Source organism: Sorghum bicolor, chromosome 9 (assembly GCF_000003195.3).
Source record: "Sorghum bicolor cultivar BTx623 chromosome 9, Sorghum_bicolor_NCBIv3, whole genome shotgun sequence".
NCBI classification, from domain to species: Eukaryota; Viridiplantae; Streptophyta; class Magnoliopsida; order Poales; family Poaceae; genus Sorghum; species Sorghum bicolor.
In genome coordinates this window covers 52,643,736-52,667,573 of record NC_012878.2, presented here as the reverse complement: position 1 = coordinate 52,667,573, position 23,838 = coordinate 52,643,736, and the positions used below count along the sequence as shown (strand labels likewise).

The window sequence follows — 23,838 nt, the reverse complement described above, 5'->3', positions numbered from 1 at the left end:
ATTGCCACACCAGTGTTTCTTTGTCTAATGATGGGATTCTATAATTTTTTTTAAAAAGAAAAAACCAGGGCACTATCACAAAAATACTATGGAACTGATTGTCCATTCTTTAAAATCTTTCAGACAACATCAGCAGTTAACAAGACAAAGTTCAAGCAATAGTAGATGATCAAACAATTTCTCATACTCTAGCATGATTTTAAAGCAAAGACATACAGTAGCTAACAACATATATCATACCACATGCCACCCCGCAGCACTCATGGTCAGAAATTGTCACAAGTTTCCACAAGCATATATCAAGTATAGCACAAAGAAATACTAATGGAACAACTGAACGAGTGAAGCATATTAACGTATCATCACTGTGTGAGAAATGAAGATACAATACAATCCATATTAAAAGTCTGACACCACAAACTCATATTACTCAAATACTTGGCACTAAACTCAACCACAGGGTGAAATTCTCGATAAATTTGCTGATCTGCGCAGAAGCCGGTGCATCAATCGAAACCATCACTAAGCCAGTAGATCTGAAGGTACACACGAAGAGGAACAGGGGAAGCAATAAGCTACTGCTACAAGACTAGATCCACACAATTTCCAGCTTAATACGAACTCGTCGAGCCCAAAAAGCCTACCGGATCTTGCCGTCCGCCGCCTCAAACCCCAGATCCGGGTGCGCCAAGGAATGACAGCAGCCCTTGGGCCGCGCTGTTGCCGGTGGCCGCGTTGGGCTCGTCGAGGAAGAGGTCCTCGGGCACCCGGAACGCGCCGTGCGCCGCGACGAGGGCCCCGCCGACGAGCAGGCCGGAGATGATGAGCGACGCGACGGAGGTGAAGAAGAGCAGGACGAAGGAGGCGCCGACGAGCCCCAGCAGCGTCTCGCGGTCGGAGAAGGTCCGGCCGAAGAGGACGACGGGCTGGTCGGAGGCGCGGAAGAGGTAGAGGAAGCACCAGGCGGCGAGGAGGCCCAGGAGGATGAGGAGCGAGAAGGGGTGCGCCAGGAGGGAGGCCCCCAGCGCGAAGGCTACCACGGCGGCGTAGTTGACGCGGAAGTAGGCGAGGTTGCGGCGCAGGCGGGAGGTGGCGTCGGAGACGGAGTCCGGCTTCGAGAACGCCGAGCGGTCGAGGAGCTCCCCCCACGGCCGGCGATCGGACAGCGAGCGCCGCGCCGAGTCGGAGAGCCGGCTCAGGAAGAGCCGGAAAGCCGGCGTGGCGATCGGCGCATCGGAGCCTCCGGTGGTGGCCGGGGACGATCCGGGGGCCGGGTTGGTCACCGGGAGGAGGGGCGGCGGCGTCGGTGCGGAGGCCATGGCGACGGGGGATTCAGAATCGCGCGTGCTCTGCTACGGCCTACGGGAGAGATGGGGAATTGGGGGAAACCTCGCTGCTGTTGCTGGTGGCTGGTGCTGTGTTGTCTTTGCGGTTTTGCGTTCGCCTTCAACAGGGAAAAAGATGTGTTGTTGCCTGCCAGTTTCCGTGGTTGCCTGGTTGGGCTGTCACAATGTGTTGGGAACGTGTCACGTTGTGTCTAGTCTAGTACTCTAGTCTAGAGAAATGTTTGTCCCTGTTTCAATAGTAAAACTACTTCTCTACAAAATAGTTTCATAACCAAATTTCTAGATGAAGTTGGGCTGTTTTAGAAAAAAATTTTAATAAAATAGCTTCACCAACTACTTTATGCATAAGAGAGAAATAAAGAAGAGAGTTATAACAAGTTACTTTTTTCAGTTGCATTCTAACTCATGTCTTTATGATAGAAGAAGAAAAAAAGTTTCACCAATGAAACTGTTTTAGAAATAAATGTTTGGCCAAAACAAAACAGTTTACAACAACTCATGAAATTGTTATGAACTGTACCAAACAGACCCATACTAGGCTCCATTGGGACGGGCTCCTTTGCAATCCTAGAGACTCACTACATAATCCAAGGAACCATAAATCGTAGCTTCTTCTAGCCCCAACTTCATTTTATGAACAAAGAGAAAAAATAACTCTTGTGAAGTTGGTGTAGGAGCTGCATGTAAGAAGCTATGTCAAACAGATTCTTAAAAGGAATCTAAGACTCTCAAGTTTTGTGGGTTAAGAAATGATTTTTAAAATAATTTGCAAGGCATATTTTCATGTCAACGAGACTAAGTTGGTGGATCACATCACTAAAACCAGTGACTCAGTGAAGTCGCTCCTTGGTTGTGCGTGGCTTTGGATGGTCATCCTCTTCAGCGCCGAAATGAAGGCCCTCCATAAATCAAGTAGAAAATGTCCATTTGAGATTCCTTAACTTTCGTGAAATTTTATTTTCATCTCTGAACTTTAAAATCGGACAAAAAACTATTTTTCAACTTTTTGAAACCGTACATATTATGTCCTTGACATGGTTATGAGCGGTTTTTTAAGGCACCTTTGTCTTTTTTTTTATTATTTATCTTGGCCGAATCTTTAAAAAGTTATAGTAAATCGCATAAAATTCATAAAATAGAAAATTTAATTTTGTTGGACTTTAGATAAGGGCCTACTTAGATTTGAAATTTTTTTGGCCTAAAGAAAAAAAATTGTGGAATTGAGGCCTGGGAACTAAACGGGGCCAAAAAATTTTGGAACAAAAATTTTGGGCTGCAACTGTGCACGCACTCCCATAGAAGCTCAGCAATGACAACTGTAAATGCATGCAGCCCAAGTTGTGTCAGAAAAAAAAATTGTCAAACTAAACATCCAAAATTTTTCGCGTGTTCTGACCACAAAAAATTTTACCACTTTGACCAAAAAAATTTCAAATCTAAACAGGGCCTAAGTAGATCTACACAATGAATATATAATATAGTATGCTTTAGTATAAAGTTTTTGTTGTAACTTTTGATCTATATTTTTCTAAAATTAATTAGAATAATTCATAGCTACAGTATCTATAGTCCAATATGGTAAATTTTTTATGTTGTGCTAATTATTATATGTTTAAAACTGTGATAAAATTATAATACTCATTAGATCATGTATAACTTAGTTATAGATTTATTAAGATTTAACAAACATAAACCTAAATAAATCTATAACTAAGTAATACATGATCCAGTGAGTATTAAATTTTTACTAGAATAATTAGTCCACCATATAAATTTCATCAAAATTGGATCATAGAAACTGTACCTATAATTATTCTAATTAATTATTAAAAAAACATAGATATAAAGCTACAGCAGAAAAACTATACTAAATCATATCACATTATATATTCAATGTGTAGATCTACTCATATGAAGTCCAACAAAATTAAATTTTCTATTTTATAATTTTTATGTAAATTACTATGATTTCAAAAAAATCAGCTCAAATAAATAAAATAAAAGGACAAAACCACTTTCAAAATCAGGTCAATAATATAACGTGCAGAGTTTTAAAAGTTGAAAGATGTATTTTACGTGGTTTCAGAGTTCAAGAGTAAAAAACAAACTTCTATCGAAGTTAAGGGACCTAAATGGACCTTTTTCCAATCCAAGTCACTCCTCGCCGCTCACGGCTCACCAGGCTCTCATCTTCTCGGGTTGGGCTTTTTTTACCATTGCCTTGGGGTCGGCCGATTTTGCCTCGTATTGGCTTGGTCTACCGTGGATTTTGTCTCCACTTCGGCCTAGTGGGCCTGCATCGGTTTAGTTTGAGTTCCTGAGTTTATATTCCTCAAGGGGCCTAGGATGCGGATGCCTCCACTGCCATTGCCTCATTCAGTGCTCGCCATGTTGCAATTCGAGCAGATCCGTCGGAGATGACTGAGGGAGCTGAGGTTGGTGTGCCCGATATGCTGCATTTCTTTTGGTCCATTCCTTCACGAGAGCAATCTTTCTTGAAAGCAGTTTTTTTATGTCTACAACATTGCTTCTCCGCACCATTTATTATGCATCGAGATATGTGAAACAATGGAGAAAGAGTGTGAAACAGTGGAAAAAAATATAAAAACAATAGATAAAAGCATAACAACACGAATCTCAAAGCATATTTGGATGATCCAAATAAGCAATTGATCTTTGTGGCACCGCGTGGCATTCATGTGTGGATCCCGACTCCACATATTGGTTCCTCCCAAGTGGGTCCCACTTTGGCCAAAGCGCGTCCAACTTAGGCCTCTTACCGCAAGGGAGGGACAAAGTAGGTACATGTGTTCGAGATGCAAATTTTAGTCGGTCCAGTGCTTTTCCAACTGTCCTCGCAAGTATCCAACTGAAAGGACCAAGGATGTGCCTAGAGAGGGGTGAATAGGCGTTTCTGAAAATTTACAACTTAAAATGCGGAAACGATTAGAACTAAAGTTTTCCACGCAAATGAAAAACTCCACACAAAGATAATTAGAGAAACAGTTGTAAACAATATTAAATAAGTCTAACACCTGCACCACAGAGATTAGATCACAGAAAGAAATATTATTGACAACTCGCAAATACCGGACGCGTCCGGTATCGACTCGGACACGTCCGAGATACACGAGCACACAACACCTAGTTGTTTCTGTTCTTCAGCTCCTCCAAAACCTACACACAGCTTATATGATGATGTATAGAAATACAACACCCTACAAAAAGGTATCCAACACAGATAATACAATTTATATAAGATGTCCTGTGCTGTCCAACTCGGACACGTCCGGAATTCACGAGCAGAGGATATTCAATCCTTGTGCTGTGAAACTTCTTCCTCTCCCTGCAAGGGTCTCAATCACAGTATGTATGATACTAGAACCCTGAAGAGAAGCTCACACAAGAGATAAGACACAAAATTTGTTTTACCGAAGTTCGGTCTCCGTAGAGACCTAATATCCGTTGAGGGGGCTACGGGTAAGACACTCGATGACCTAGAGGATACCACTAAGGTCACTCCAGCTCAAAGGTCCTCCCTAGAGAATACCGCGAAGGTAACTCTAGCCGGAGTCTCTTCCAACTCCAACTCCTCCTTCCACTAGATGATTTCTTCCCTTGCGGAGGCGAAATCCGACCTGCACAAACAATCCGAGGCAACCACAAACACTTGGGTGCTCTCCGGCGACGCCTAACCGTCTAGGACTGAAGAGTCCAAGAGTAACAAATGCAAGTCACGAAATAGACAATATGCTCAAGTGCTCAAGTGGTGGCTTGCTCTCAAAACCGAAAATCTTTCAACCCACAAGAAGGATTTGTCAATCTAGACCAAACACTCACAAAGAGAGGGTTGTCGAGAGTTAGCAAAGCTCAGCAATGTGTCACCAAACCAGTAGAATCAGCAGCCCTCAAAGAGGAGGGCTGAGGGGTATTTAAAGACAGTTTTCAAAACTAGCCGTTAACTAGCCGTTGGCCATACCGGACGCGTCCGGTATCATACTGGACACGTCCGATATGATCGAGGCCAAAAGACTTACCCCTGTTAGCTTGCTACTCCCTACCACGGTGAAGCCTACGTCGGAACTTCCGAGAAGTCAGTACTACTGACGAGCACCGGAAGAGCTGACGCGCACTGGAACAACTCCCTGGTCACCGCAACTCAAAAAGTCAGTATGCGCAACAGTACTCATACCGAACGCGTCCGGTATGCACGGCCTGTGCACAAAGAGTTCAACTCTCAGGTTAGTCTCTCTAAAACCTCACATGGGTTGACTTGAGCACTAGAGAGTATTAATCCATGATCATGATGCATCCCTCTTAATAGTACGGCTTTCCTATCAACTCAAGATCAAAAGATAAATCAAATTGAAACCACTTGAGAAGCTTCCATCAAACCAAAGCCTTTCTTTCAATTCTTGATAAGCTGAGGATGTCATCATGTCAAACTTGTTTTCATCTTGAGCATAGCCATCTTGAGCACATGACTTGGTTCCATTCCATAGATAGATTTGACTCCAAATGTACCAAGTCATTTCCATTAACTACTTCAATAGTAGATTTGATCCTCCACATCAACATGACCCTTAGAGCTTGATTAGTACCTCAACTAAATGCAAGTAATTCCTTCTTCACCCGAGCTAGGTTTTTCGGTCGTCAAGCCGTCGCTTGCCCTTTACCCTTGCTTAGTACCTCGAAGCCTTTCCTTGCTATCTTCACCATCTCAAGTCTTCAAGTCATATGTTGCTTTGAATCATCCAATCAATTTTATACTTTTCATTTTTGCTTTCATATGAGTGATAGCTATCTTCACAATAAAGAAGCCTCTTTCAATAATTCCATTTGCATTGTTGTTTTGTGCTTGAACTAGATTGCTTCATACAACAATACATAATTTTGGCTTTTGTAAACTTGGATCACATAACTGTGAGATAGCTTTTCCCTGTTACACACTCAGCAAGATCATTAGTTCCTTTAATCATGGTTGTCATTCAATCATCCAAAACACATTAAGTGGCTTAATGCACTTACACCAACAAATTTTGATCTCGTATAAGTTTTTACGTGCACCTATTCATTAGAGATCTCTTCAAGATAGATAAAGTTGAAAGCGTTTGAGAGCACTATTCTTTCGCTTAATAGCAAACTTCTAAGTGGCAAAGCGTCAACTACATCGAGTTATCCTTCAACAATCATCAAAGATGGTCCTCAAAATCAGCATTGGCGGGTACATGTGTTCGAGGTGCAAAATCTAGTTGGTCTAGTGCTTTTCCAACTGTCCTCACAGGTATCCAAGATATTTTTATTTGGCATAAGATTTTACGTGCACCTGCTCACTAGAGATCTCTTCAAGATAGATAGAGTTGAAAGCATTTCAGAGCACTATTCTTCTGCTTGATAGCAGACTTAGAAGTGGCAAAGCATCAGCTACATTGAGTTGTCCTTCAACCATTGCCAGAGATAGTCCTCAAAATCAGCGTTGGCAATCAGATATCAAATCCTTAAAGATACATGATGATCAACACAATCATAGGGAGCACCGATTATGCTGTATGGAATGGGTATTGCCAATGTCTTTTGTGGCTACTTCAAGGCCTAATGCCCTCGATGGAGCTTGTTTGTTTGAGCTTGTCTGTTGAATCCGTCAGCTATTCAGCAGTGTTTTTCTCTTATAACAAATCATCGAGGTTGCTTTTCCTATATCGATGTGTATATGAGTATATTTCTTTATTTCTTTGTATTTACTCTCTTTTTCTAAGCCTCTGTACCCATTCGGCTAATAGTTACGGCCATATTACTATTCTTTGCTCTCACGAGTGACAACAACAACTGCAGTAGCACGACGCTTAATTGATCTCCCAAGTCTTTGTATACCGAGTGAAAATAAAAGCTATTTTTTAGAGCAAGTATCTATCTTGCGAGTTCTGTTATGAAGCCTTGGGCCTCTTTGGTGGAGCTCCGATGGCTCCGACTTTAGCCCTATAGCAGCACTATGGCGGAGCGCCATAGCCACCAAATTGAAGCTCTTCTAGCTCGCTCCCTCCCGTTTGTAGAAATCGTAGTGCATTTTAGCAGGATCCAGACCCTAAAAGTAACTTCAGCAGGGCCTCTAATTGAACCCCATAGCTAAATATAGGTACCCATATTAAAAATAATACTCTAACAGAGCTCTATTAGAGCCCCTATTTTAAGGTGGGAACCCAAATCTTCCCTGCAAACTTCATTCGTGATGGCCCAACACCCCAGCCCCATCCTGCATGGTTTGGCCATTACCTCCCCACACCGTACAGACGTAGCTCGCACACCTCCCTCCAGCGCCAATCTCCACTGTCGTGCTCCCTCCCTCCACCCCCGACCTCCACCACTAGGCCTCGTCCTCGTCGCCTCTGCTGAGAGTGGCCCCTCCTCGATGTGCGGAAGCAGCCCCAACCATAATCGTCGAGCCTACCCTTCATGCGGCCGCGCGGTAGCGACAATACTCCTCCCTTCCCCACGACCAGTCTGTGATATGACAAACATGGGTGCAGCCCCTTCCCCGCCACTCGTGCGCTGACCCAATGCATCGAGATATCTTATCTCCTTTGCGTCCTAGACTGTGTATGAAGGATGTGAGGAAGAAAGATTTAACTCAATGATGAATGGATTCCAACATGTCATTGTCTCCTAATTTGAATTTAGAGTCCTTTATTTGGTGGTGCTATTGAAGTGAAAAGTCGACACCCAAAAATAAAGAGATTACTCTAAATAAAAAAATAAGGACTCTGTTTTTAGGCTTATACTGCTGTAATTGCTCATAAACAACAGCAGAATAGAGATGAACCGGAACCAAACAGGCACGCTCTCCCGGAGGGACGTCGTTCGTCCCAAACGTGGTGGAGCCGGACTACTAGCAGTCTAGCAGCTTGGAGTTTTGAGAAAGCCGTTCCCGCCTTTCCCGTCTGAAACCCACCTGTCAGACAAGCGGCTGTGCCACGCCGACGCTGTCAATTTGTCACGCACGACACGGCACGACCTTTGCCTTTCGCATCCCCCGAGGCCACGCCGTTTCTTCACCATCAGCGTCAGCAGGGCCCCCGTGCATCCGACCGTCCGTGACCGGACCATCCAACGCCCGCCGCAAGTTACGCCGCGCACCCGGCACTGCTACTCGAGCGCTGCCCGTCCCGGACCAGTCACCACTGACCCTGACCAGTCTACCAAGCGGCCGCTGGTCCACGCGCGGTCGCTCTCGGCTAGACGCCACCGCGTTCCCGAGCGAGAAGTCCTCCCCCCCTCGCCTCGCCTCGTCTACTCCCCTCACAACCACCTCCAGAAGCCGCGTGGAGCCCTCATCCAGATCGGAGCCAGCCTGCGCCGGGTGATGCCGTTCCGGCCGCGGGAGTAGCCGTCTCGCCCCCGCCCCCCGACCCAGGAGCCATGGCGGAGGATGGCGAGGAGAAGCTGCTCGCGACGGTGCAGCACATCGTGCAGACGCTGGGGAGCAGCGACACCATGACGGAGGACATCCTCAAGGTCTTCTCCAACTACGACGGCCGCCTCTCGCTCGACAAGCTCTACGCCGCGCGCACCGCCGCGGCGGCGGCCGCTGCGTCCGGTGGTGGCGGCGGCGGCGGCGGAGGAGGAGGAGGAGGGGGAGGAATTGTAGGGGAGCGCTCGATGCCGACGTCGCCGCCGCTGCCCCCGCCGCCCGTGGCGGCGGCGGCGGTGTCGGCCGCGGGGCCGAGGCCGCCGATCACGTCCATGGAGCGGACCGTGCGCGCGCTCGACCGCCAGATCTCGCAGTTCGTGGCCATGGACCGGCTGATTTGGGCGGACTCCGCCGACGCGGACGCGTTCCTGGAGGCGGTCGACGATCTCATCGGCACCGTGCAGGAGCTGGACGCCGCGGGGACCAACCGCGTCCTGCTCGACCGCGCCGACGAGCTGCTCAGCCGGTGCATGGCGCGGCTGGAGGACGAGTTCAGGGCGCTCATAGAGCGCCCCGACGACGCCGCCCCCGTGGTGCCTGGCGGGTTCGGATCGGACGGGAGCGACGACGACGACGACGACTTCGGAGGCGGGGACGGCTACGGCGACGAGCCTATCCCGATCGCCAAGCCGGTGACGGACTATGACGTCGTGATCGATGCTCTCTCCCCGGGGTCCATCGCCAACGTGCACCAGATCGCCAGGAGGATGGTGGACGCCGGCTTTGGCCGCGAGTGCGCTGAGGCCTACGCCGCGGCGCGCCGCAGCTTTGTCGACGAGAGCGTTGCGCGCCTTGGCGTCCGCTCCCGCACCGCCGAGGAGGTTCATGCCTCACCCTGGGAGGAGCTTGAGTTCGACATCGCCCGCTGGATCCCGGCCTTCAACATGGTGTTCCGCATCCTGATTCCCAGTGAGCGCCGCCTATGCGACCGTGTTTTCGACGGCCTCGCCCCCTTCGGCGATCTTGCCTTCATTGCCGCCGTGCGTACCCAGGCTCTGCAGCTCATATCGTTCGGTGACGCTATCTCTTCCTCAAGCCGCGCGCCGGAGCGCCTCTTCCGCGTCGTTGACATGTACGAGGCTGTGCGTGACATTCTCCCCGACCTTGATCCTGTGTTCTCTGACCCATACTCTGCTGCACTCCGTGCGGAGGTCTCCGCGATGTGCAACACACTGGGGTCCTCTATCAAAGGTATATTTATGGAGTTGGAAAATCTCATCCGCCGTGACCCTGCCCGAGTTGCTGCCCAAGGTGGCGTCATACATCCTATCACTCGGTATGTTATGAACTATCTCCGTGCTGCGTGTGGGTCGAGGCAGACATTGGAAGAGGTGATGGAAGGTGACTTTGGTGCTAATGGAGGTGCGCCTGTGGCTGTTGACCCTGACCGCCCCACATCATCCCTTGCTGTGCACATCGCATGGATCATGGATGTTCTTCAAAAGAATTTGGATACGAAGTCTAAGATATACCGTGATCCGTCTCTTGCTTCTATCTTCTTGATGAATAATGGCAAGTACATCATACAGAAGGTGAATGACAGTGAGCTGGGTGTTTTACTTGGTGATGAGTGGATCAAGCAGATGACAACTAGAGTTCGCCGCTGGAGCATGGATTATCAGCGGACAACATGGGGCAAGGTTACATCTGTGCTGCAGACTGGTAGTCCAGGCATTGGTGGACTCCCAGCCAAGGCAATGCTGCAGAAACTGCGTATGTTTAATACATACTTCGAGGAGATCTATGAAGCACAGTCAAAATGGATGATAGCAGATGACCAGCTAAGGGTGGACATTAGGGCAGCCGTGGAGGAGACAGTGATGCCAGTTTATGCCTCGTTAATTGCCAAGTTGAAGTCTTCTCCTGAAACCGGGCGTGATTTGTACATCAAATACACTCCAGAGGATGTTGTAGCCCATATCCAGCACTTGTTTGAAGGAGCAGCAAAGTGACAAATGATATGCAGCCTTGTAGCCTGTTATACTGCAGGTTCTGCCCTTCTGAACTTGTGAAGATGCTATCATGGATTCTCCATTCGTGGTTAATGTCTTGTACTCACATATGGTGATGCTGTTGTCTCGAATTACAACTGTGCATCACTGTTTTTGTCCTCCATGAGAAAGTTATTCAGTTTGGCAAATGTTGTATATGTGTGTAGGTGTGTCTGTATCAATGAGTAGCATGATTATTTTGTAACAATATTAGGGTTCTATTTCTGTTTCGAGCACTACTTTAATTTAACCCCATTAAGTATTATGTGTGGATTTCAATATTTGATTCAGTAAGTTTGTGCTCAACCTTTTGAACTTCTAAGTTTTTCCTGTGATAACTTTGTGGATGATCTAACTCTATGATGGCTAGAGTATCTGCAGCTCAAAATGGAGGTCAAACCATGAAACCGAGTCGCAGGCCACAACATTTCCATCTATTAGATATATGGAAGCAGTGATGAATTGCTGTGTCACCAGGTGAGGCTGAAGAAAGCTTGTTACCCATTATACCTTTTGAAAATTCATCACTGCTAGCTTATATGAAGTAAAATTAAAGCTTCACTGTGAATAGATTATGCATAAATGTCCACTCATGATAACTGTGGTCATGATAGGTCGATCTTTAGTCTAGTAACTGGTGCTGTTACAAATCACAAATATCCTGCACAACTGACTGCTATTTGACTGTGCTCTTTCCTTTCTTTCTGAAAGAGTGGGAGAAAACATGTCATTTCAGTTTCTATGTTTAATAATCTGCAACTTTTACCACCCTACTGAAGTTATGAGTAACCAACCAATGAATGAATGAATATATGTGTAGTTCAGTTATGACATTTCAGTGTTTGTCTTCAAATGGCTTAGAACCAACTAACCAAGAAGGTTAGGTCATAGAAATACAGCTAAACTTTCATGCTGCTTCATGAAGTTAGCTTGGTGTTACCTCCCTATAGAATCACATTTTCTTGTTTGTTGAAGCTCTTCTATTCAATCTATGTGCTTCGTCAGTTGTGTTGAAAAGAAGCAACCTAAGTTTGTCTAACATCAATAGCGGTTGATATTTGAATTACTAGAGCACTGTGAACTCTGGAAATCGAGTGATGTTCCCCTAATACAGAAGTGAACAATATTCTAGATCTTCCGACTTTTCAGTACTGACCTCTGACCATGGTTTTTGAGGCGTCGCCCCCAGGGCATGGTACTTTCTTGTTGATATGCAATGCAATGGTATATATAATGAATGTTTTGAAGCAGTACATGTTTTTTTATCGCTTTAGAAGATCAAACATGCCTCCACCAGAAACAGGGGGCTTTTAAGGCGATTTTTATCTGCTTTTTGTCACACATGGTTCCACCATTCTAATTAGTCCCTCATACTAGTGTGTCGAAAGCTCATGCATGAAAATTGACCTGGACTACTGTGGATATGATATGTAAATTATTTTATCATGAAATAAATAAGGAAATACAGAGCTTCAAAAGTGTGTAGTTCCGCTCTCAGTAGAGTGCTGTGGAAGGCTGTGTGTACTGTGCAGGCATCAGAATCCAATTGTCTGAGTGAGGTTTAGCCGTCAGGTCGATTTGCTATATATGCTGATTGCTCCTGCAAATCAGGGGTGGATTTACTGTAGCATACATAATCTGGATTCTTGCCACTTCTATGATGAAATCCGACGCATTCACTGCATGCGGGTTCTGGTTATCATTCATATTTCACTGTACAGTACTTTTATGATGAGCAACACAAGATACATTGTCAAGAAAAATGATGAATGTTGACATGAGGTCTTTATCGTGCTATCGGCAAAAGTTCTACTGGTTAGTATTACTCATGCTTTCTACTGTTTGGGGTCCAGGTAATCAAGCAAAAATCTTGCAATGAGTTTCTGTTGTAATAGGAATGATGGTTTTGCTGCGGTAAAGGTTATTGGACACTGGTCAAACATTTTGGCAATAATGAGGTATGCCATGCGTAGGAGGCTCTCTGTCTGATTTTACTTTAGGTACATTCAACTGATGAACTGTAGACAAAATGAATTTTCAAAATGTCACTTGTTTGATATATCCAGGGTCATTTTGTCATTTGGGTTAATCTTTAAATCTTTATTGATTTTTTCGGGTATGTATGTAGTATTATATTGCTGCATTGCATACTCTATCGGGACGATTAGTTGATAACTAGGAGCAGGACAAAATTCTGCTTATGATTAGTTGATACAGTAGCATGCCTTGATTCTAAACTACAACGATCCCGACTGTCAAACTTCTATCGGGATGCATTTGGATTCTCCATGTCTGCATCACCCTTGTATGTCCTTCCAGCATTACTAATGTTATGTTAATGGTTTTTTTCTTTACCACGAATTGGGTTCTATGAAGTATAATAGGTGCTGATGCAGGTTTCCTCTAGGAATGTTTTTTCATGATTTGTGCAGTGCAGCTCATGCTACTATAGTTAACAGAAACAGTAAAAATCTTCACTGGAATGATAACTACCTTGCTAATCCTGAACTGTACACAGGATCTCCAAAGAACAATCTGAAAATCTATTTGAACCAAGTCCTAGAAACTAGAGGGGTCAATCCGTGAATGTATCAATTCTATGACGCAAAGGTAAGATGACATAAGGGTTGTTTACCGCGGTCCTATCGCTTGGACATGCTAGATCCCGCCGTCGACATGGTTCGCTGCCGACCCGGCGGCAGTGCACCGTGCCACTCGTCCTGGGCTCCCGGCACAGCGGCGTTCAGGCCAGCCTGGTCCTGCTGCTTCATGATGAGCACCGAGTAGGGCGTGTCGAAGTCGGAGGACGCGAGGAGGTCGCCGATGACGCCAAGCTCGGGGCACTCGCTCCAGTCCGACAGCCCGTTCGCCGGCATCACCGGGTACCACCTGTGCCTCATGCCAACGATGACTAGGTCGTAGCCGGCCTTGTCGAGACCCCTCAGCACCCCGACGATCTTCTCCATGTCGCCGACGAGCTCCTCCCGGACTTGCATGTTCCTGCTCCTCGCCGCGAGCGCCTTCACCTCCTCGATGGCGCGGTTGTCCACCCGCCGATCCGCCGGGTCGTCCTTGATGCCTCGGGCTGGCAGGAACCGCACGATCGCAACCGTCACGCCCGGGTGGCGCGCCATGCGCGCCGCGTAGGACATGGCCTCGCGGTCGTCGCCGCCGCCGAAGAAGAGCGCCGCCACCGCGGCGTGGAACTGTGGCCCGCTCATCATCGAGAGGCCACTGCTGCCCGTGGAAGAGCCTGAGTAGTCCTGTAGCGGGGCCGGAATGAAATTGGACAGCCCCACGTTCCCGGCGTTGCGGTCGACGAACACCGCGACCGAGCACGGCGCGACCTCCAGCACCTTGCGGTTGACGACGCGGAGCCCGACTGAGGCGCGCACGCCGCCGGCGAGCAAGTGGTGCTTATGGTAGTGGAGGAGGATCAGCGACGTGCGCTTCTCGACGGCGAGGCGGCACACCTCGTCGTGCATGGAGGAATACGGGGAGATGGTGGTGAACGGGTGCACCGAGACCGCGCCCTCCGGTCGCCGGAGCTCGTGCCGGAAGAAGGCGTTGATGATGCGGTCGAAGTCGGTGGACGGCGCGTTGGGCGCGCCGATCCGAGACGCGTTGCGGCGCGGGTTGTGCGGGATGAACACCGGCGCGGAGCGGCCGGCGATCTCGACGAGCTGCAGGAGGTAGAGGCCGATGGGCGTCTGGGGCGTGGCGTGCGACGCTTCGAGCAACGCGAGCGTCCCCGGGACGTGGGACTCGTCGTGGAGGCACGCCAGGATGCGCAGCTCGGCGTCCGGCTTGAGGTGTTGCAGGGTGCGCCGCTTGTAGACGGCGTAGCGCCGCGCCGGGTCGTACAGCAATCCCGCCACCGGCACCGACACCGCCGTGATCGCCACCGACGAGCATATCAGGCCGCTGAAGGAGTTCTTGCCGATCAACTGCGAACCGAACCGATCAAATGCAGCAATTTGATGAGCATACCAGGGCGCTGAAAGAGTTCTTGCAGAACTGACTAGTGTCTGCATTTGATGCTTCCATTTGCAGAGCTGTTGTATGATTCGGCGATCACCTTGTTGGTGAGGAAGAAGGTGAAGGTGATGACCTCAACGATGCCCTTGGAGCTCATGAACAAGCTGAGGGACACGGCGTCCCGGAGGGGGATCTCAAGGCACAGCGACGGCACCATGACGCCGACCAGCTTGCCAAACCATCCGAGGAGCACGACTAGCTGCAGCCTGCCCCAATGCAGGGACCACACATCGGTGCTGAGCCCGGTCATGGCGTAGTAGAGAGGCAGAATCAGGCCGGACACCATGGCGTCAATCTTCTCCCCCAGCGCGGTGCCGAGCGGCGGTCCATCGGGGATTGCCAGCCCCAGCATCAGCGCGCCGTGGAACGAGTTGGTGCCGATGATGTCGCTGTAGAACCCGACGAGGAGCACGATGAGGAGGAAGAACAAGACGTAGTTCTCGTCCACGGGCTTGCCCGGCGGCGTGCGCTCGATCACCTTGAGCGCGACCGGGCGCACGGCGAACAGTATGAGCGCGCCGAGCGCGGCCACCGAGAGGAACGCCCAGAGCGACGTCACCGCCGACACGAGGAACGCCTCGGCGAGGATGTACCCCACCATGATGAGCCACGCGATGCCGTCGGTGGTCATCGAGGCCGACATGGCGGTGCGGCCGAGGTCGGAGTTGAGGAGGCTGAGCTCCGACAGGATCGGCGACAGCACCGCGAAGGACGTGACCGAGAGCGACGTGGCCAGCGCGAACAGGAACGTGGAACGCCTCGTCACGTCGGGCTCCGAGACCATGGCGGCGCCGGATAAGCCCGCGGTGGTCATGGCCAGCGGGAGGATGAAGCCGGAAAGGCCGATGATCACGCCCTTCTTGCCGGAGCGGACGACGAGCTTCGGGTCCATCCGCACGCCGATGAGGAAGATGGCGTACATGAGCCCGAACGTCGCGACGGTGTGCAGCACCGCGTCGCCCCTCGCCGGGAACACCATCTCCTTGAACGCCGGACTGCGTGACAGCATGGACGGGCCGAGTATGATGCCGCCCTGAAACACATCAGACGGAGCAGCACGTACGTTTCAATCAAGCTGATGAAGAACGTTCATGGCGGCGTCGTCGCTGCAAAGTGCGAGCTAGGATGGACGTGCCATGATCTCGGACACGACGCGGGGCTGCTTGAACGGCTTGAGAAGGAAGTAGAGGACGCGGGTGATGGCGACGATGAGGACGAGCTGCACGCCGAGCAGCGGCAGCGACTCCTGCAGTGGGCTGCCGCCCTGGAAGATGTTCCGCCCGGTGCCCGTGGTCTGCGGGACCACGTAGCAGTTGATGCCGTCGTCCATCGCCCCTGCGTCTCTGCCGGCGCCGATGCTTGCCCTGCGCCCCTCTCGTCAGGCTGTGTCTTCCATGGCGGTTTGCACGGTGGAGTGGAGCGAGAGACAGAGAAGGGGAGAGGAATGATCGACATGTCAAAAAAAGTTTTAAAACTTCATAGCCTCGAGATTTTATCGAGCTCTGGTTGTTCGGTACAATTTCTGTGGCTGGGGAGCACTAACCTTATGGACTTTGCGATAAAGATGGGTTTTGCGATAAATATGGGTGCGTCGTGAGTTCAGGAATAGTAAATCTAAAATTGGATTGGGTAACCCATAACCCATTGAGGGTAGGATTGGAGCATTGTGACCGTGTTCTTTGAGTATAAGTAGATTTGAAACACGCTTCAGAGCAAATGTAAAAAAATTCAGCCAACACTAATGCCACAAAAAAGGTTGTTAGGTACTACTCCTACCAATTACCCAATCAGCATTTCACGACATGAGGTGCATCAGTAAATTCCATAGTAATCGGGAACAAAAGGTTGATCTCTGAGCCTGTACAGCATTCCACCAGCAGATCACTACAATCCTACTGATTACTAGCTTAGCTAAACAATCTGAATTCTAAAGAAACTAGCAGCAAAGCTAAATTCCACTACTAATCATGCCACAACCATCAGATGCTACTGAAGTCACCAAAGTTTCCATCTCACCCTGCCTCAGATAGCATTTCAGTCACCCAGCGCCCACACCGGCGAGTGAACGGCGTTGGCGTCGAATACCTGATGCTGGCAATCCTCTCTCTTGATGCCAGGATAGAAGGGCACCATGTCGGATACCGCATCGAAATCGAGGTACATGGCAATGTCATGAGAGTCGTCGCCGAACGGAGCATCAGGCGAAATCCATGGAGTGCCCTGCTGCTGCGGCTGCTGCTGGCTGACGGTCACTGCGCCGCCGCCCAGCGCAGCGGCAACCCTTGGCTTTGCCTCGTGCTCCTGGAACACGTCGGCGGTGGTGGCGGCGGCAGAGCAGGACGATGGATGGCATTGGGCCGGCGCCGCGGCGGCGTGGTCCGCGGGGAAGTTGAGGTGCGCGTAGTGGGCGCCGTGGATGGACACGGCCGCCCGGTCGTAGGCGACGGCCGCGTCGAAGGGGTTGTCGAAGGTGCCCAGCCAGTGGCGCTTGCCGCGGTTGGGCTCGCGGATCTCGGCCACCCACTTGCCCCACCGGCGCTGCCGGACACCGCGGAAGTTGTGGCACGCGTTGTCTGGGCCACCCATCCCTCGCTGTGCCGGCCGAAACCTTTCGGCCAACGGCTTGGCGGTGGCACTGTTGCTGGCGACGGCTTGCTGCCTTCCTGCTGCGCTGCACGACAATACACATCTCTGATCATTAGTGCAAACCAATATGACTTAACCATGGCAATGTCACATGATTAGTTACATAAAGAAATAAAAAACTTATCAGCAGGAATGTATCATCAAGATTCAATTGGACCCTGCCACATATGCTTTGCTTTGTTGCTTCAATAGACTGGTTAAGGATTCTTACAATGTAAAATGCATATGGCCTAGGTGAAGCAGAATTTACCACCTGCTCTGTTTTCGTGCGTAACCATCAGGGGTCAGTAAGATCGCAAAAGAGAAGCAGAGTTCTTAACAGCATCAGTAGGATTGCAAAGGAGAAGCAGAGTTCTTAACTGAGTTCAATCTGAAGCTTTACATGCTTAACTAAGCAGAAATATCTCACATAATGTAACCTCCAGTGACACTGATGCGATGGAATTATAAGCTAAAATATTTTTTCACAGAATATAATCTCTACTGACACAGATGCTACTGCCAGGTGAACAATGCATCAAAATTCAGGGAGAGGGGGGTTACTAAATAATCTGATATAAATTTAATAGACTACATTGCTCCAACTTTTTTCAGATATCGCTAGCAGAATGATTTTTTTAGAAAATTGACAATGGGTTAAAAAACCATGGACTCCACATTCACTGTAAGAACACTAAGAATATGAATCACCAGTCAAAAATTCACCCATTTCTCAATAAAAAACTGCTTCAGAGAAATCTATGTCCCTCCATCAAATTCTGTACTCAAACTGTACGCACAGTTCTCCAGATACGCCCCACAGCAAACATAGTTCAGATTAGACTAGGCTAAGGTAGTAAGGTCCTTCCATCATCGGAGAGGAATACCGACGAATACCACGAGCCCCAAACCCCCAGAGCGAAAACAGAACGGCACAATGCGCACACCAAGGACTCAATCAAGCAGCGCCGATCTTTTGATCAGGTCAGACCACCCTCGGACGGGCCGCAAAGTAAAACCCACCAGAGCAGGCGACGCCAAATCGAAGCGCAACGGGAATCCAGCGCCAGGCCGATCGGCAACCCAGCCTCGGAAAAAAAAAAAAGGGGATCGCGAACCAAGGACAAGCAAGAGCAACGCGAACCAACGGCCGGGGATCGTTCGCCTTACCTCGCCGTCGGAGCCGGAGCCGCCGCCGCCGCCGCCGCCGCCGCCCGCCACATTTCCTGCCTCTTCAGTCCCACTCCCATGGCTCCTCCTTTCTTCAGCAGGAGAACCGTGTGGAATCGTCGATCGACCACTTCCCTCTCCGCCCCTGGCCGCGGCCCCTCCCCTTGTGCCTATTATTATATTATAATATACTACTCCCAGTGTGGCTTGCGCTGGAAGACGGGGGAAATCCTGGTCGATCAAAGGTCAGCAGCAGGTGAGGAGGGGGCACGCTAGTAATCAATGAGAGGCGCGGCAGGCACTTGCCTACTTGGTGGCCAAGGCAACAGCGCTAGCTATATAGCTAGGCAACCAGGCAGGCGGGGGAAGGCAGTGGAGAAAGGGTTCGTCCGTACTTGCGGATTGACGTGGCCACTAGCCTGGCCGTGGGGCCCACGGACGAGCGCGAGCCTTCGACGCGAAGAGAAGAGGTAGAAAGGAGGTGGTCCCGCAGGGCAGAGGCAGCAGATCAACACCATGCCATGCATCGCTCGCTTTGACCCACGACCCGCGTCGTCGCTTCTTCTTCGTGAGGGCCTTCTTTATTATTTGTTAAATATTCTTTAATTATAAATTAACTAAACTCAAAAGATTTGTCTTATATATTACAGATAAACTGTATAATTAATTATTTTTTTATCTACAGTCACAAAATTCAATGTGACGAGAAATACAAGAAAAATTATAATTTTTTTTGGAAACTATCGCCTTGTTCATTTTCCATTTTTTTTATTTTGGAGTACTGTAGCATTTTGTTTTTATTTAACAAACATTGTCCAATCATAAAGTAACTAGGCTTAAAAGATTTTTCTCATGATTTACAGGTAAATTATGTAATTAGTTTTTATTTTTTATCTATTTTTAATGCACTATATATGTGCCATAAAATTTGATATAATTAAGAATCTTGGAAAAAAATAGTTTTCGGTGTGCAGGCGGCTCTGGCGAGAGTCGAGACTGGACCCGACGACCCCTCTGTATGTAGCTATCGCAGCATGGTCGGTCGCGTTCCGTTTTGGGCAGGTTTCCTGTCGAGGTCTCAAGGGGTAATTTCCAAACTGTTGGATACTTGGATGTGTTTTTTCTACAAAAAAAAAACGACAAAAAGAAAAAGAAAGTGTCGTGCTTGTGTAGAGCACAGCAATTTGCGCATAAACCGTCGTGGGTTCATTTGACCATTAACTCTATATAAGCTGAATCGAAGCCCATTTGATGCGGCCCATCTCTGGCCACTTTAGCAAGTGCTTAAACAAAACAGATCATTAGGTAATACAGCTCAGAAAAAGGTAATAGCTCAGCGCTGTTCCTTAAATGTACCCCACTAGTGTCACGGTTGCTCAAAAAAATTAGAAACAAAATATGGTTGCTAAAAAAAATGGTAATTGGTCAGCGCTGCTTCTTAAATGTACCCCACCAGTATCATGCTTAGGCCTTGTTCAGTTCATGAAAAATTTTGGTTCTGGCTACTGTAGGATTATTATTTGTATTTGACAAATTTTATTTAATTATGGACTAACTAGGCTCAAAAGATTTATCTCGTAAATTACAGACAAACTATGTAATTAAATTTTATTTTCATCTATATTTAATGTTTAATGTATGCGTCCAAAGATTCAATTATGTGAACTGCATTTTTTTGTTGGAATCGACCTACATGTGTTCAGGTCCTCTTTTTAGCATGGGTGTTCTTGTTTTCTTAGAATTACTCTAGGATTTGACGGCACTATTTTTTTTAAGTAATAAGCGATGTGTCCCTTAACAACGAGTCAACGAGTTATCTAATTTCGAAATCTGCAATCTTTGCCTTTCAGAAATGCCCTTAGAAGTATAATTTGCATGTGTTTTTATAGGGATGGATATGCATATGTTTGCGGACCTCTATGTTTGCACTATGTAATTTACAAAAAATAATCTTTACTAATTACTAGTATGATTTTTTAGGAAGAAAATAGTTAAGCCTCTCAGGGCATGCATGTCAACGTCCCTGTGTTTGTCCATGGGTGTGCTCTTCCACTGGAACAGCGTTACAGGACCTGATGGCATCACGCACGTAGGCAGCGACTCCATCAACCTGCAGATCCTATCATGGCTAGGTGAGGTCTACTAGGAAATATCATCGCGAAGATCATGTCTAAACTTTCAGCTAGCTACGACTAAGAAATTATTAATTAATGTATATAATCCTTGTGATATCACCACCAATTTTAAAAATTGTCCAGTGTGTTATCACTATTAGTATAACTAAAACCATTTGCACAGCGCTTTCTGACTTTTCGGGAGTGTTGAAAAAAAAGAGAGAAAGAAATCAGTTCAATCAGGATGCAACCTGAAAACAAGATAAAGAACGAAATCGCCGAATTGTTTGAGAGTTTTCCCAACCGATTATTGTCTGACGTAATAATGTAGCATTGTTGGGTCGACAAGATATCATTGTTTTGGCTGAAAACATTGTATTTGCAGCAATTAATGTTTCAGGCTGATGTGCGCTTAGTTGTAAGCATCCATTGTACCTGCCTTCGAAATGTTTTGATCTGACGCAACCTTTTTTGGAAAGAAAAATGGCAGAAAGACAAAAGGGTCAGCTGATTTATTTTTTAGTTAGCTAGTCCGTGTGATCTAGATATTTCTGACTCCATGTTCTTTGAACCCATTTTGTACATGATCTTCTCCTGCTATTTTCAATCGGTCAGACTTTTTCTTATATCCTTTTCTTTTAATTTCTTATTACCCCAAAATTGGTACTAGAGAAAATGTACCCATATCGTGTCTGAGATTCAAACTTAGATAATTAAAAGAACTTGTGCTCTAGCACACACTATATTTTTAAAAGAAACAGACATTAAAAGTTCATGCGTCATACTTACAACTAATAAAATTATCTAGCGTTATGTTTTATCTTTCTATTCATTTTCTAACATAATAAGGCACCCTAAACAATATATTCAACTTGCTAACTCATCTGAACTTAGGAAAATATAAACATAAAGTAGCATAATAATGTAGAAAAAATGTGTAAACATATAGACACATAAATCATACGAGAGTGTGTGAGCTTAGCTCTTTACGAAGAGATAGCTTACCATTATCTCTCACCGGTGGAGCTACATGCATGCCAAAGAGGGCCATGGCCCCTCCTTGCTAATTGAAAATTCTATTAAGTAACTATTAAATTGATAGTTAAAATTAATAAATATGCATATTAAATAAGAAATCAGTGATAATGGCCTCCTCTTGTTTTCTTGTCAATCTCTGCCACTGCTCTCTTCTTCTGCCTGAATATACAATATTCTATGAGCTAGTACTTAAGATGTTGTGGGAGCTGCTCTTATTAGGTACTCTATAATATATATCCAGTTATAGAAAAGAATATTGCTTAGGCCTTGTTTACTTCCAAAAAATTTTTGCAAAATAGAAATAGTAGCACTTTCGTTTGTATTTGACAAATATTGTCCAATTATGGACTAACTAGGCTCAAAAGATTCGTCTCGTCAATTTTGACCAGACTGTGCAATTAATTTTTATTTTCATCTATATTTAATACTCTATGCATACATATAAAGATTCGATGTGACGGGGAATCTGAAAAATTTTGCAAAATTTTTGAGGAAGTAAACAAGGCCTTACTCTATATATCTATATCTTAGAAAGTCAATCTCCACTATGAATTCTATCTCATCCCACAGCGAGGACCCCACTAAATCACTAAGCCGAAACATTAAATTGTGTTTGCACCAATGCACTTAGAAGACAAGAAGAGTATAATTAACAATACGGAGTATGGGCCTTGTTTAGTTCCGAAAAATTTTGCAAAATTGACACTGTAGCACTTTCGTTTGTATTTGACAAATATTGTCCAATCATGGACTAACTAGGCTCAAAAGATTCGTTTCGTCCATTCCGACCAAACTGTGCAATTAGTTTTTATTTTCGTCTATATTTAATACTCCATGCATAAGTCTAAAGATTCGATGTGACGGAGAATGTGAAAAATTTTGCAAAATTTTCTGGGAACTAAACAAGGCCCAACTATATACACCTGATGGAAAACCTCTCCCTCCCACTGACGATGTGGCATGTGATGCTTCTATATAGGCATAAAGCAAGCATGATCAAATAGAACCAATAACTCGAAAGAACGCAACTCAAATGAAGAGCGGATCTACGATTAAGCACTTGAAGTCGTGGTCTCATAAAGCGACGAACGACGACTATTCGAAGACGTGATCTAAGCTAAAATCCAAAACCTAACGTGAGTATGAATGCTGATAGAAAATTATAACTAAAGCTTGTTGCAATCGGGCAAACAAGTTAAAGATCAAATACAGGTAATTGCAATTTTGATCAGCCATGTGCTACAAGTTGTCTAAGTTTATACATGAATTTCTAGCATTTTTTATTCCTCTTACCTATAAAAATTACCTTCTCACGGTGTAGTAATTCTTAGGAGAACAAAATTTCCAACTAATAATCCTAATCCTTCATCCCACTTGGGACGAAGCAGTACGGAACTGACGCGATCCAAGCAAACCCCGGGGCCCCTGTGCGTTCTGGCGTTTTTGAAGTGGACAAATAGTAGTAGTACAGTGTTTATGGCTGCTTTTGCCGAATCAGATCATCAGATGGAACGTCTTGGCGTTCTCGACGGCCCGTGGGCCGTGGCCGCAGCCGGACGTCCCCGCACGCATATAGCCGAGGCCGAGCAGAGAGAGAGAGGAGAGGGAGCGAGCTACTGTACTTACGACAGCACGATGCAAAAGGTGGTCGGTTGCTGTCCAGCCAGGCGCCCAGGCCTGGGCAGTAGAAGTCCTCGCTGGACACGGGAGACGCGACGAAGACAACCGCACGGACGGATCATGGAACGATCACTCGCGCCCGGTTCTCCGGTGGGGGCATCGTTCACGCGGCGCGGAACCACCACACCCCACCACCAGCTCTGCCAAAAACGACGAGCATTACCGTCGCCGAGCTACAAGTGGCCGGCGGCCGGCCGGACTGACCTAAACAACAATCTTCCGATCGAACGACCATGCCAAGTCTGGCAACTTTTTACCATACCCTTGCCCTCATGTGCGTGCCATGGATCCTTTTCTTTTGGATGGCGCGGCACACACCACACGGAGTAGAGGTCGAAAAATCGAAGAATCCCTTTGGACGCATGCAGTAC

At 47.2% G+C, this 23,838-nt stretch overlaps 4 protein-coding genes across 4 annotated transcripts; 1 reads left to right on the top strand and 3 right to left on the bottom strand.

The window, feature by feature from the left end:
• On the bottom strand, window positions 323-1,502 carry LOC110430312 (PRA1 family protein B2-like). The gene is made up of 2 exons (XM_021447813.1): window positions 645-1,502; window positions 323-536 (listed from the first exon to the last, which is right to left on the bottom strand). The coding sequence occupies exon 1, from the start codon at window positions 1,317-1,319 to the stop codon at window positions 666-668; it is 654 nt and encodes a 217-aa protein (XP_021303488.1). The 5' UTR covers window positions 1,320-1,502; the 3' UTR covers window positions 323-536; window positions 645-665.
• LOC8076989 (exocyst complex component EXO70B1) lies at window positions 8,592-11,092 on the top strand. The gene has a single exon (XM_002441209.2). The coding sequence runs from the start codon at window positions 8,760-8,762 to the stop codon at window positions 10,761-10,763; it is 2,004 nt and encodes a 667-aa protein (XP_002441254.1). The 5' UTR covers window positions 8,592-8,759; the 3' UTR covers window positions 10,764-11,092.
• Window positions 13,276-15,868, bottom strand: LOC8076988 (cation/H(+) antiporter 15). The gene is made up of 2 exons (XM_021447732.1): window positions 14,881-15,868; window positions 13,276-14,749 (listed from the first exon to the last, which is right to left on the bottom strand). Exons 1-2 carry the CDS (start codon window positions 15,847-15,849, stop codon window positions 13,445-13,447), a joined length of 2,274 nt encoding a protein of 757 aa, XP_021303407.1. The 5' UTR covers window positions 15,850-15,868; the 3' UTR covers window positions 13,276-13,444.
• Window positions 16,634-18,932, bottom strand: LOC8061805 (dehydration-responsive element-binding protein 2D). The gene is made up of 2 exons (XM_002439901.2): window positions 18,636-18,932; window positions 16,634-17,511 (listed from the first exon to the last, which is right to left on the bottom strand). Exons 1-2 carry the CDS (start codon window positions 18,713-18,715, stop codon window positions 16,875-16,877), a joined length of 717 nt encoding a protein of 238 aa, XP_002439946.1. The 5' UTR covers window positions 18,716-18,932; the 3' UTR covers window positions 16,634-16,874.